Source organism: Stegodyphus dumicola, chromosome X1, assembly GCF_044657685.1.
Source record: "Stegodyphus dumicola isolate Sdum_Otavi_A_Nest chromosome X1, ASM4465768v1".
Taxonomy (NCBI): Eukaryota; Metazoa; Arthropoda; class Arachnida; order Araneae; family Eresidae; genus Stegodyphus; species Stegodyphus dumicola.
In genome coordinates this window covers 155,029,216-155,041,987 of record NC_140780.1, presented here as the reverse complement: position 1 = coordinate 155,041,987, position 12,772 = coordinate 155,029,216, and the positions used below count along the sequence as shown (strand labels likewise).

Sequence of the window (12,772 nt, the reverse complement as noted above, 5' to 3'; positions counted from 1 at the left end):
CCTAATTTATTACTGAATTTTTTTTTTATCATGATCAAAGCTGGCTTTATTTGCTTTCTTTTGAAAATTTGTTTTCTCAGCATATAGTGTACATCACATTATGTTGAGTATTTGAAATATGCTTTGCACACATGAAATGATATCAGAATTTTAATCCTTATTTGCTGCTGTCTGCATCATCTTATTTTTTTATATTATATAGTAAATATTTTTTTTTTCTTTCATAGCATTACAGCCTTAATTCTGAAACATTACAGTCATTAGCTGTAAAACTTGGTTGTAAATCTCGGAGTTTGTATAATGACCTGAAGCTGAATGGCCCTCAAGATCATGTAGAAAGCATTAGACAGGAACGAGTTTCCATAAATGTGTTATCTGCTGTTTCTGAAGTTCTGACATCTGTCAAAGCTTTAGTATCCTGGTTGGACAGGTAAGTTAACAAAAAAAAAAACTTTCTCTTTTTTTTTTAAAGCAACTAATAAGCTTCTGATCGAAAGCAGATATGATGTATTCAAATTATGTGATATTTTTGTATTTGTAAAATTGTATTTTTTTGGTAATTTGCTGTTATGTGCCTACCACGCTGTTTGGCAGTTGTTTTTTTTTTTTTAATTGTGAACAGTTTATAGATGCAAATGCACACCTCCTGGCAAATGATGGAAATTAGATCATCACTTGCCTTGTGCCAAAATGTTTGTCAGGTATGTAACAGGAAAAGTACCTTACTTTTATTAGATATCTGTACTACTTATCAAAGTTAATGGTGCTTATGTATTAATGCAATCACCGTAGTACAAGTAAAAAAATTTTCAGAATGTGTAAAACTCCGGCAGCCATGCTCATGAGAATCCTACAGTCAAGCAGTGCCACCATTTTCATATGCGTTCTTTGTTGTATTCCAAGTTCCAACTTGTGATATTTTTTGCCTTAAACTTAGTTTTAAAATATGAGTATGTGAAATTTGCGAGCAGTGAAAGAAGTTGCAATAAAATTTCTGCAGGAATAAAGAATTTTGCTGAAAATTATCTAACGTGAACGACAACAAGTAAGTGCGTTCCCTAGCTAGTCGCTGTTGCTGAGGTTTGCACAAAGCTGAGTCTCTGCAATTCTCTGATGTTCTGTTTAGAGAAAACAGATCACTGCATACTTCAGAAGAAGAATAGCAAAAAACATAATTACAGAATGATTAGAGAAGAGTGTAAGCATTTTATTTTTTAATATATCTTGTATTGTTTGTTATTTAATAACTCAAATTTGTATTTTAAATTGCTAAGGTATGTTTTCTTTTCATATGTTAATAAATGTTTACCGACTGATGATAAATATCAATAATTTCGTAATCTTTCTTAAAAAAAGGCACAAAAAACACCATCTTGCATCTGATAAAGTAACTTTTTGCTGTGTAAAAGATCACCATGTTGCGCCAAGGTCGTTGCACTACTATTGTAAGTACCAAACTCACTTTACAAGTAACCAAGAATTTGGTTTCAAAATCCTAAACTTTCTAAAAGGTCTATGAGTATATTGTTTTTCTGGATTATAACTGCAAAACAACTCTCCTTCTTTGTATCTTGACTCTTTTTCTTCCAAGAAACTATCTAATTATCTAAGTTAAATATCTGGACATATTTCATGATCCATGCCTGTATGATCAAATGTGTCATGGCAGTGAAAGTATTTATACAACTTTGATCACTTCAAAGATTGAAAAAATTGCTTTCAACTGGTAACTGCTGGTATTCAGTGATGTAATTATCTACACTGCTGGCCATTAAAATTGAAACACCATGAAGAAAAGCAAATACAAAAAAGATATTTATTCCACATAAACAGCATGGCATGAAGACAAAATGATTAAATTTGTAAGCGTTTTGGAGGTTTATAGGGGTACAAAATTAGTAGAAACTGCTGCCATCCCTCGTAGCTAAAGCAGCCCTTACCCCATTAGGCATGGCATCAAACTTGGCTTGGATGGCAGAACTATGCAACTCATTCCATGCTGCTTCAAGTCTGTGCTACACTTCATCAACTGCATTATCTGGAGAGGGGTAGTGGGCTAGTCTCTCAGCAACCCATGATCAGATATTTTCAATGTGTGACATATCTAGAGACCGTGCTTGCCATGGCAGCAGTCAAATACCCTGTGTATCGAGGAAAGTGAGAACATGACGTGCAATATGTGGTCTTGCATTATCTTGTTGGAACATGATGTTTGAGGGCCTCGAAGATTAGGCACAACCACTGGACTTAAGATGTCAGAAATGTACCCATCTGCATTTAAATTACAGTCTTTCTGAACTAGAGATGTATGTGTTATGTACCCAGTGGCAGCCCAAATCATCACACCATGTGCTAGGCCCATATAGCAGTATTGAATACAGGCAGGTGCAGTGCGGTCTCCTTGGACACTCTAAACACATATACGACCATCAGAATACTGCATGTAGAACCATGACTCATTTGAAAAGGTGACATCGTGCCATTCCTGTACCCAGCTTTGTCATTTGGTGCACCAGAGTTGCCGTCTCTCTCTATGCTGCATTGTCGAGGGAAGCCAAAGTAATGGTCACCCTGCCGATAGTCCACGCTCATGAGCGGATACTGGGCGTGTTGCAAACATGCCCATTTCCTGATTAATGGTCTGTGGTATGGTCGTTCGGTTTTGCAGGGCTAACCTTGCAATATGTCTGTCCTCTTTATCGTTAGTCATGGTAGGGGGTTGAGGTGCTGCATGCCATTCAGTATTACCCTCAGCAATCCATTGATTCCATATTCGCATGACAGTGGTTGGATGTCGGCACTATCCTGGAATGATAATCCACACTCTCTATAGGCAATGATCCTTTCTCTATCAAATGCCGACACTTGCTGGTAAGCATTTTTTCTTCTTATTTGAGGCATAACACAATAGTTTGAGCAAACCACTACCTTACAAAGCGGTTTCTGAATGAGAAATCAACTACACATTTTTTCATTCATAGGTTAGAGTAGATTGAAGGGTGCCCCTTGTATTATCATGAATTTGTTTCATTTGTCGCCAAGTTGTTGTTTCATTCAACCGGAATAGTTGAATGTTATGGAAACCTTATTATGATGTAATCGATTTCGTGATTGCCGTAAAGTTTGAATGACGGGAAATAGATTTGAAGGGCTCGTGGTGTGTGTTGGTTAGGAAGTATACTGCGCAAAAAAAAGGGGGGGGACATTTCTATATCTCCCGTTTTAATGGGCCGATTGATGAACTTCAGCTTGCAATTTTCATGTCTCGAAGTGCGACTTAGGATATGTATTAGATTTGTATATATAGCATCGTTCTAATATAGGTATTTTGTCACAAAATCAGTGTTTTTCTGAAATAACATACCAATTTTTTTCCATATTTCGATTCTATGACGCAAATTATGCCACTACCAAGTTTTATAAAAATTGCATGAGTAGTTTTTAAAAAATTAGCTCTCAAAATTTTAGCTCCTCAATGTTAATTGAGTTTGGTTTATATTTAATAAACTTTCTTTTTTCTTATTAAACTTATTTGATTCTTCCTTTCACATTTCAAAATTCAGGTTCATTTCAAATAAAATACACCCACTTTTTTATGATTTATTTTTAAAATTTGTATTTTAAAGTAATTTTCATATATTTTTCAAAAAAGGTTTTGAATTATAATCAATAAAAATTTTACCATCATCTTAAAGGAGACGTATTTCTAAGCATATCTGCAAATAATTACAGTTTTTTTATTCAAAATTTCCGAAGATATACGTGAATTCAAAATATTGGCCCATTTTGAAATTTGGGATATTTGTTGAAAGAGATAAAACATCAAATGTGGAATTAATTATTTGGAAGTAGAAACGATGTGACTTTTTTTCCGCTCATGCGCAATGTAAAAAGGTAGGAATGAGGTGCCTTTTTTTTCGCTCTGGCATAATGGAAGGGAAAGAAAAATTTGTTGCCATGTATTAAGAAGTTTGCCAAGTGAATTATACTTGGCCAAACTGAAAAAATTTCGCCAAGATACATTTTTGAATTCCTCCGTAAAGTTTGCACCAAATTTTACAAAATTTAATATCTAGGCATAATTTCCGTTGTAGAATCAAAATACGGAAAAAAATTGGCATGTTATTTCAGAAAAAGTCCGATTTTGTGTCAAAGTACTTATGTTAGAACAATGCTACATATAAATCTAATATATATCCTAAGTCTCGCTTTCGAGACATGAAAAACTTGTCAATCGCCCCTGTGGAATGGGAGACATAGAACTGTCCCATTTTATTTTTGCCCAGTGTACATTGCTTGTATTGTGGTTTAGACAGTAGAATGGCTGAATGTTGTAAGATTAATTTGAATTTCTGTATGATTTGGAACAAAAAGGGCAAAAGTGCATTAACTGACTGGTGTGTAAATGAAGGTTTACTTAGTAGCCATTATAAGTGTCCTGTGTGTAGTAAGGAAATGCGTATGGTTGAACATCAGAGGATATTTTTTACTCTTATTTTTGTGAATTTATGTGGCGATGCTGATATGCGGATTCTAGTTCAGATAATTATAGGAAGTTATTGGATGCTGTTAAGGAATTTTGTGTGCCACAGACTGAAGAACTCGGAACTTTCTAAATAAGGTAAGTGGATATTTGCTTTGTGTAGTGCTTAGGTGCATAAGATGAATTTCCTTTTTTATGTTATTTTATTGTTTGATATAAAATGTAGTTTATTGAGATTATGTATTTTTTGTTTGGTTCTGCTGTAGAATTGGATGCTTCTTTGACTTCTTAAGTGAAAATAGATTGATGTGCACATGGGCAAAGTCAAGGGAGTGCACAATGCCAAGTTTGTGCAATTCTCTGATTTTTTTTAACGTGAAAATAGGTCGATGTGTAATGGATAAAGTCAAGGGAGTGCGCATTGCCAAGTTTGCAATTTTCTGATTTTTCAAAAGTAAAAATAGGTCGATGTGCACATGGATACCGAATTTGTGCAATTCTTTGACTTGTTATTTTGTCTTTGTGTAGCAGTGATTTGTGGCACAAGAATCGCTTCTACACAAAGCCAAAATAAAAATTCAAAGAACTGCACAAACTCAGTATCCATGTATCGCCAATTTTCACCTAGGGGCAGACATAAATATTTTTTTACCTTTTTTTGCTGGGCTTCAGATGTCGTTTCTGTCTTTTGTGTCATCTAAATGCGCTGAAATACTAATCATTCACATACCCCAACCTGTTCATCCTTTCATGTGATTTTGACGTTCATCAGATTATTCCTTCCTGGTGTTACAATTTTAATGGCTAGCAGTGTATGTTAATTTTCTGCAATTGAATCCAAAAGTGAACTTCTGCATATAGGTTAATGCAGGAAATATTCAAATGCTGGGCTATAGACACATGTTGGAATTCAGGTGTGTAGTGTTGTTTAAAGTTAATATGGTTTCTTAGAGTAATCAACATTCACTAGTTATAACTTAAGGCATTATTTAAGTGAAGCGCAAAATTGGCAGTTATTTGGTAGACTTGACTGGGGGGGGGGCAAACTTGAATGGAAGTCACAGAAGATTAGATTATACCTTAATCAGTTAACTTTGGCGCCCTCGTTTAAGAGTGTGCACCATCTTGTATCACCAGAATGGAGCCATGATGAGTAGTATATTCGTCAATCACAGAGTAAGCTGCGCTGGTAAGATATTAGATGAGAAAGATGGGTTTATTTTATAAAATTGAAAATTTTATTACTAATATTTACTTATTTGGTTAACTTAAGCATATATTACATACATATTAAACTAAAAATGCAATAAATTAAATTAAATATTATATGAGGGCTATCCAGAAAGTAGATTACGTTTTGGAATAAAAAAATAAACAAAGTATAGGAAACAAATTTTATTATATACAGATGAAAGCCACACTCAAATACTACTTTTCTACATAGTCACCATACAAATTAAGGCATTTATCGTAGCGATGTACGAGCTTGGAAATTCCTTCGTCGAAAAATTCGGCCGCCTGCGCCTTCAACCACTTCGTTACCTCTTCTTGCAGCTGTGCGTCGTCATCAAAACGCTGCATAGCCAGCCACTTCTTCATTGCTGGGAATAGGTGGAAGTCGCTCGGTGCCAGGTCGGGACTGTACAGCGGATGAGGAAACAACTCCCACTTAAAAGATTCAAGAACTTTACGAGTGACATTTGCCGTGTGGGGCCGGGCGTTGTCGTGAATCAACAAGATCTTAGAGCTCAACATTCCTCTGCGCTTGTTTTGAATTGCTCTTCTGAGTTTTTGGAGAGTTTGGCAATACCTTTGAGAGTTTATTGTAGTGCCTCTTTCCAGGAAGTCCACCAAAATTACACCTTTTCTGTCCCAAAAAACAGTCGCCATCATCTTCCTTGCCGACATTGTTTGCATGCATTTCTTGGGTTTTTGGGGAGAACTTGTGTGCCCCCACTGCATTGATTGCAATTTCGTTTCACAGTTCACATGTTTCACCCATGTTTCGTCACCAGTAACGATGCGATCGAGTAAAGAGTCACCATCCTTATGGTAAGCGTCCAAAAAGTTCAACGCTGCAGCCATTCGCTGATTTTTGTGGTCCTCTGTCAAGATTTTTGGAATCCATCTTGCACAAAACTTGTGGTAACCAAGCTTTTCGCTGATGATTTCGTGCAACAAACTTCGCGAAATTTGTGGAAAACTCAAAGAAAGTTCCGTTATTGTGAAATTTCGATTTTCACGGACTTTAGCATCGACTTTTTCGAGAAGTTCGGCGGTCACTATGCTGGGTCTCCCACTTCGATCTTCGTCGTGAACATTGGTTCGGCCATTTTGAAATCTTATGACCCACTGACGCACTCCACCTTCAGTGATAATGTTGTCCCCATACACTTCACGAAGCTGCCGATAGATTTCTATCGGTTTACAGTTTTTTGCAGTCAGAAACCTTATTACTGAGCGCACCTCGCAGCTCGCGGGATTTTCAATTAACGCAGACATTTCAAACCGTCACAGTATCTGAACGTAGCACAGCGCGAACCTCTCACTAGCACGACTAGATGCAGACTGAGCTGCGCAACGCTCTGACCCCAAGATGGCCGCGCTAGCCCCGCCCCTAGCGGACACAGACGGAAACGTAATCTACTTCCTGGATGGCCCTCGTACATATAAAAGTAAGAATTTAAATTCCTGCCGTGGAGTGATATTCAGCGAAACAGGATACTATACACAATGGGACATTGCAAATCAAACACCAGTAACGCCATTCCTTCCTGATCTTACGTTTGTAGCAATGCGAACACCTTCGCATAGGGTTGTTTTTTTTATGTTCCAAGTACATAATCCAGAACATGATTCCCGCCTAATTGGCTTTAGGTCTTAAATGGCTGAGTTTGTGTAGATCTATTTTTCTCAATTGGATACGTCGCAAAAGTGTCTTCAATAAGTTTGAGCAAAAAGTTGATATGCGATAATGTTCCATAACTTTTGTTTATAATATAAATGCATTCAGACACATAATGTCTAAGAAATGGAGAAATATCTTTTTGTAGTACTTTTTGAGTCGTTTTCGTTTTCTTGCTGTGGAGTACGCTATGATAATTCCATCGCTCATATCCACGTCACCCATTTTTTTATTATAATCAATTACTAGCTCCAGTTGCTTTGTTATTATTTTTCTTTTCTCTGTTTCTATTACATTGCTTTATACGCGCGTTGCTTACACTGCTTTATATGCGTGGCGAGTATACTCGTCAATACAGAAAATCTTGCCGCTTCTGCATGACGAGTACTCGTCAATCACAGTTAACTGGTTAAAGCATCATATCAGAATATTTGAACTACATTTTCAGCATTGAATCAGTTAGTAGATGGTCTGGTCAGAGGTGGCCAAGCACCATGACTACAGCTGAAGGCTGTTTCCTGGTATTGAAACTGAAGCAACTGCTATATAGCTGGTTTTAAACCTTCAGGCTACCCTATTTCATATCAGCTTTTCTACTGCTGCACGAGAGAGCCTTTTGTTCTAGAAAGTCAGTGGTTTGTATCCCACTCACTTCATCTTCTAAAGGGACCTAAGAACTGGTGTCATCATCATATTTATTGGAGCCAAGAGATGTGGGACTGTTTTCTGATGAATATAGATATAGTCTGAACTGTAATTCTAAGCATAGTTTGATCTGGAAAGAGCAAGAAACATGCAACATGCCTTATTTTATCTTTTACTAATTATTTTTATTATTTTACTAGTTACTTTTGTTATTACAGGGTTACTATGCTACCTGGAAAACATGAAAAACCGGAAAAAGTTGGGGAATTCAAATATTTTAATAAAAATCTGCAAAAGTCAGGGATTTCCTGCGGCAATCCCCCAAAAAAGTTATTTTTACTTCAACATTGGAAGCGATTACTTTCTTGGTGAATTATGTATTGCGTGAGCATCATTAAGGCAGCTGTTGTAGAGCCAATTTATGCAGTTCCAGTCAGATTGTCTTTTAGAAAGACAAAGTAAGTTTCCAGAAACTTTGGTTTTCATTAACCTCGAGAATCAAGAGATTCACATGCACATGCAATGTTGCCAGAAATTTTTCAGCCAAATTAGGATAAGGACTCAAAAAGTCGCAAACGACATCTTAGATACGTGATTTTGTGATGTCATGGTTATGCATGTACACATGACCTTTGACGTCATGACAAATTTACTATCTATTGGCTTCTGTAAGTTACAAACTGTATTCCATTCTTAGTTGCTGTAATTATGTATTGTAGCTTTAAAGAAAATTTTAAAACTATATTGCTCATTTTCAGTTGTTTAATCTCCATTTTTTAAATATTAATTCTCATTTAAATCAGGTTCTATTTTTAAATTGAGCATATTCATTCTTAAGATTTCTCACATTTAGATTGTTGGTGCTTTTGTAGTATTTTTTTTGAGTTGGCAGTTAGTTGTTTTAATTCACTGTTTTTTTTTTTTTTCCTTAATTGTGAACATTTTAATTGAGGAATGTTTTCCAGTGAGTTTTCCGTTCTGCCTGGTGGCCTTATTTAAGATTCTGATTACTTAAGAAAGCTTTGTTCTTTTACTGTTAAATTTGTTTGTGTTGTTATTTAGAAAAATACTGCTGCTTTGATTTTTAAGTCATTTCCGTTGCTAAGTTCTTAGCAATATTATAATCAGGGGAATGAATTTCATTTTTTTCTCTGTTTGAGTACCCAATATATGGAACCCAAGCTGCAAGTTCGTTTGTTCAATTCATTATCACCATAGAATTGGGGGAGTGAACTGACTTAAAAACGAAACACACGGGGGACAAGGTGTTAAGGTGAGAGGTCCCGAAACAGTTTTTTTCTTTCTTTCCCACTTTCCCCCTTTCGTCCTCATTATACTGGCATCAGGCTGTATAGCCTTGAAAGCCCATATGTAAACAGGATTGCCAGATGCCAACTTTTGTTTAATCTTAAATAAACTGTTTTTTTTTAATATAATTTTTTTTATTGATAAAATTTTTTAACATGTAAACATTTTATGTTATATTAAAAAAATCTTTGAAGTCGCAAAATGTAGCATAAGGAAATGATGGAAGTTGCAAAATCGCAAATACTAAAATATTAGTAGCACAAGTTTGTCAAAAGTTGCAAATTTGCAAAAAATCTTATGATCTGGCAATACTGTGCACATATGTAGTGGACGTTGAATGAAAGAAAATACCTTCCCATTCTCGTATAAAACAAAATTGCTTTAATCCTAGTATTGGTTTAATCTTAGTACACATGAGATTTGGCAATATTATGATGGCATGTAAACCAGACATTTATGATGGTTATTATGGTGTTGGCAACAATTTTCAGAATTGTGCCAAAGCCCGTACCGTATTCTAGGATTTTACCATAAGATCTTTTAAACCTTTTTTTTCCTTTTAATAAATGCCTTACTTGTCATTTTGCAGTAAAGTCAAAAATATTACTCGGTCATCTAGGCTAACCATTTAATACATTGGTGAAATAAATTAAGAGAATTTGCATATTTTATCAAATTGCATGAAAGGAACTGAACTGAAGGAAACACCACTGCTTCTAGACAAAAATGCAAATCTTGTATGGCAAATACCTAAGCGTACATGTGTGTGTAGGCTGAGCCGGCAGGAGAAAAGGCTTTATAAGCGCGTGAAGGGTAAGACGAATTGCGTTCGTTAGCACACCTCAGTGAATTTTTTGGTGTTATCTTGCAGCAGTCAATTAAATTCACATTAGAACAGTAAAAATGAGTAACCACTAATGTTTAAATGATGAAATAAGGTGGCGAATTGTGGGGAGGCTAGAGGCAGGCAAATCGCAAGTCCAGATATGCAGACTTTAATTTAACGCCCAGCGTCATGTGTAACCTATGGAAACAGTTCCAGGATACTGGATCCATCGAGAGAAAGCCTGGGCAAGGTCATCCAAGAACCACGAAAGCGAGAGAAGATCGCTGTGTGTCCATTTTAGCGAGGCGTAACAGAGGAGCTACAGCTTCTCCGCTCTCTTGGGACCTGTATGCAGCCACAGGAAAACAAGGGTTACTGTTTCCAAAAGACTGAATGAGAGAGGTTTGTTTGCCAGAAGACCGGCTGTTTGTGTCTTGCTCACGTCTACGGACAGGAGAGTCCGATTAGCATGGTGCAGGCAGCATAGTGATTGGAGTAATGAGCAATAGGCGACCGTTCTGTTCATCGAAGAGTCTCGTTTTAGCCTAAACACCGATTCTTGCCATACTTTCATATGGAAAGAGCCAAGGACCCGCTATCTACCCTCCAATGTCGGCAAAATCAGCAATTATAGCGGTGACAGTGTAATGGTCTGGGCAGGCATCATGTTGGATGGCCGCACACCTTTCCACATTTTTGACAGAGGCTCTGTGACTGGTGTGAGGTATAGAGATGTGGTCTTGGAGCCCTGTGTTCGTCTTTTCCGGGGTGCAGTGGGCCATGAGTTCATCTTCCAGGATGATAACGCGAGGCCATATAAAGCTCTTCTTGTTGACGAATTTCTCGAGAGTGAGGATACTCGCCGGATGGATTGGCTAGCCAGGTCTCCAGACCTCAATCCTATAGAGCATGTCTGGGACACTCTGGGGAGGGCAATTGCAACTTGCAACCTCCCTCCGAGAACCATCCAGGAACTGAAAACAGCGTTGCTGAATGAGTGGGATCAGTTGCCACAGGTGCTGATAAACTGCCTTATTTCCAGTATGACATCATGCTGCGAGGCCTGTATAGCTGTAAGAGGGGACCATACCCCCTATTACCCATTTCTTTTGTGTCTTCTGTAACCGCTGTTTCAAACCTTCAGACTCCCATGAGTGTTACACACGAACATGTGTGTCTATTATAACTGTTAAACGTTTATTGTGTTTGTATTATATCAACCTATTTTCACACCAAATTTTATTATCTGTCTGTTTTATTTATCTGTCCAGTAGTTCTGGAGATCGTAGATCAAATATGAAAATTGTCTTAATTTATTTTGCCATTGTATAATTATATTCTCCAAAATATCATTGATTATTGTAATTAAGTTTTTAATTAATTTTATTTTAATGTTACTTGTATCATTAAATTTGACATCTTCCTTCTGAATTTATTTATTATTTGTTAATAATACTTTCAAATTTCAGGCAGTTTTCTCTGGCATACTTCTGAAATGAATTCTAGCTGTATGATGACATACCATCATGAAATTTAATGTACATATTTTTTGCTTAAATATGTTGCTAAATAAATATAAAATACCTGAATTTCTTTTAACTATCATTAAATAAATATCTTTCTTTTGTTTAGCTGCAAAATGTCTGCAAAAAAAGACATTTTTAAATCCAGATTGGGCAGATTCTAATCTCAATCTTCAGTGGAGAAAACAACTCGTATTATAGTTATGATAGTAATGCTTTGGGTATAAATCATATGTAATTGACAAATTTTTGTGTTTTCAAGTGCTACCATAATTAATTTACCTCTCAGTGCAGCCAATGTGCGCTATGCAGATGGACTGGAATTTTCTTAAAACACACCTGGAAAACCTGGAAAAGTCAGAGAATTTCATTTTCCTGCTTGAGTGGCAACCCTGTTATTATTGCCTTCATCATGAAAGGTCTCATTCCCACAGAAGCAGTTTCATGGTTTGATCAGAGATCATCAAATATGGTCACACTAAACTGCATATCATTAATGGAAGTTCTGTAACCAGTCATAGATATGGTACAAGTTCTTGGAATGCCATGTAAAGTCTGTTTAGTAGTGCTTTTGGCTCAGATATTTTTGGTAATGGTTACAGTGCTTGTACACATTGAGCATCTCTGCTATCAAGACTACTTGGAAGCAGAAGATATTGCTCGTATGAACTGGCCTGCTTACTTACCAGACTAGATCATGATTGAGTATTGTGGCATGCCTTAAGTTGCCAAACTGCAGACCATCAGGGATCTGAGAAGTGCATGTTCTGAAGGAAGGATGGTGTGCAAATCCATGAGACTTGAACAATGAAGTAAATTTTATGAAATCAAGCTCCAAGGTTTGCATTTCTGTCAGAGGTGACTATATACAGGGTTTGTTGCAAAATGGGCAAGGTTATTTTCCCATCATTTTAAAATTTCTATAAATTTGGCTTTCAATCCTGAGATTGATCAATTTGCAAACATGAAAATTTTTATTAAGTAATGCTTCTGAATAAGTTGTCTTTAATCCTTTTGAGTAAGTAACGGATCAGATTTATTTCTGTCAATGACCTGAATTTTAACAAGCAGTATATATCTAA

At 36.4% G+C, this 12,772-nt stretch overlaps 1 protein-coding gene across 2 annotated transcripts in view; it reads left to right on the top strand.

Moving 5' to 3' along the window:
- LOC118180902 (uncharacterized) overlaps positions 1–12,772 on the top strand; it is a 113,650-nt gene that overhangs the window by 12,118 nt on the left and 88,760 nt on the right. For both annotated transcript variants that reach the window (XM_085807926.1, XM_035349978.2), the window contains exon 3: positions 228–430. In XM_085807926.1, the coding sequence (XP_085664052.1) occupies positions 228–430 (203 nt within the window). The remainder of the gene's footprint in view (positions 1–227; positions 431–12,772) is intronic.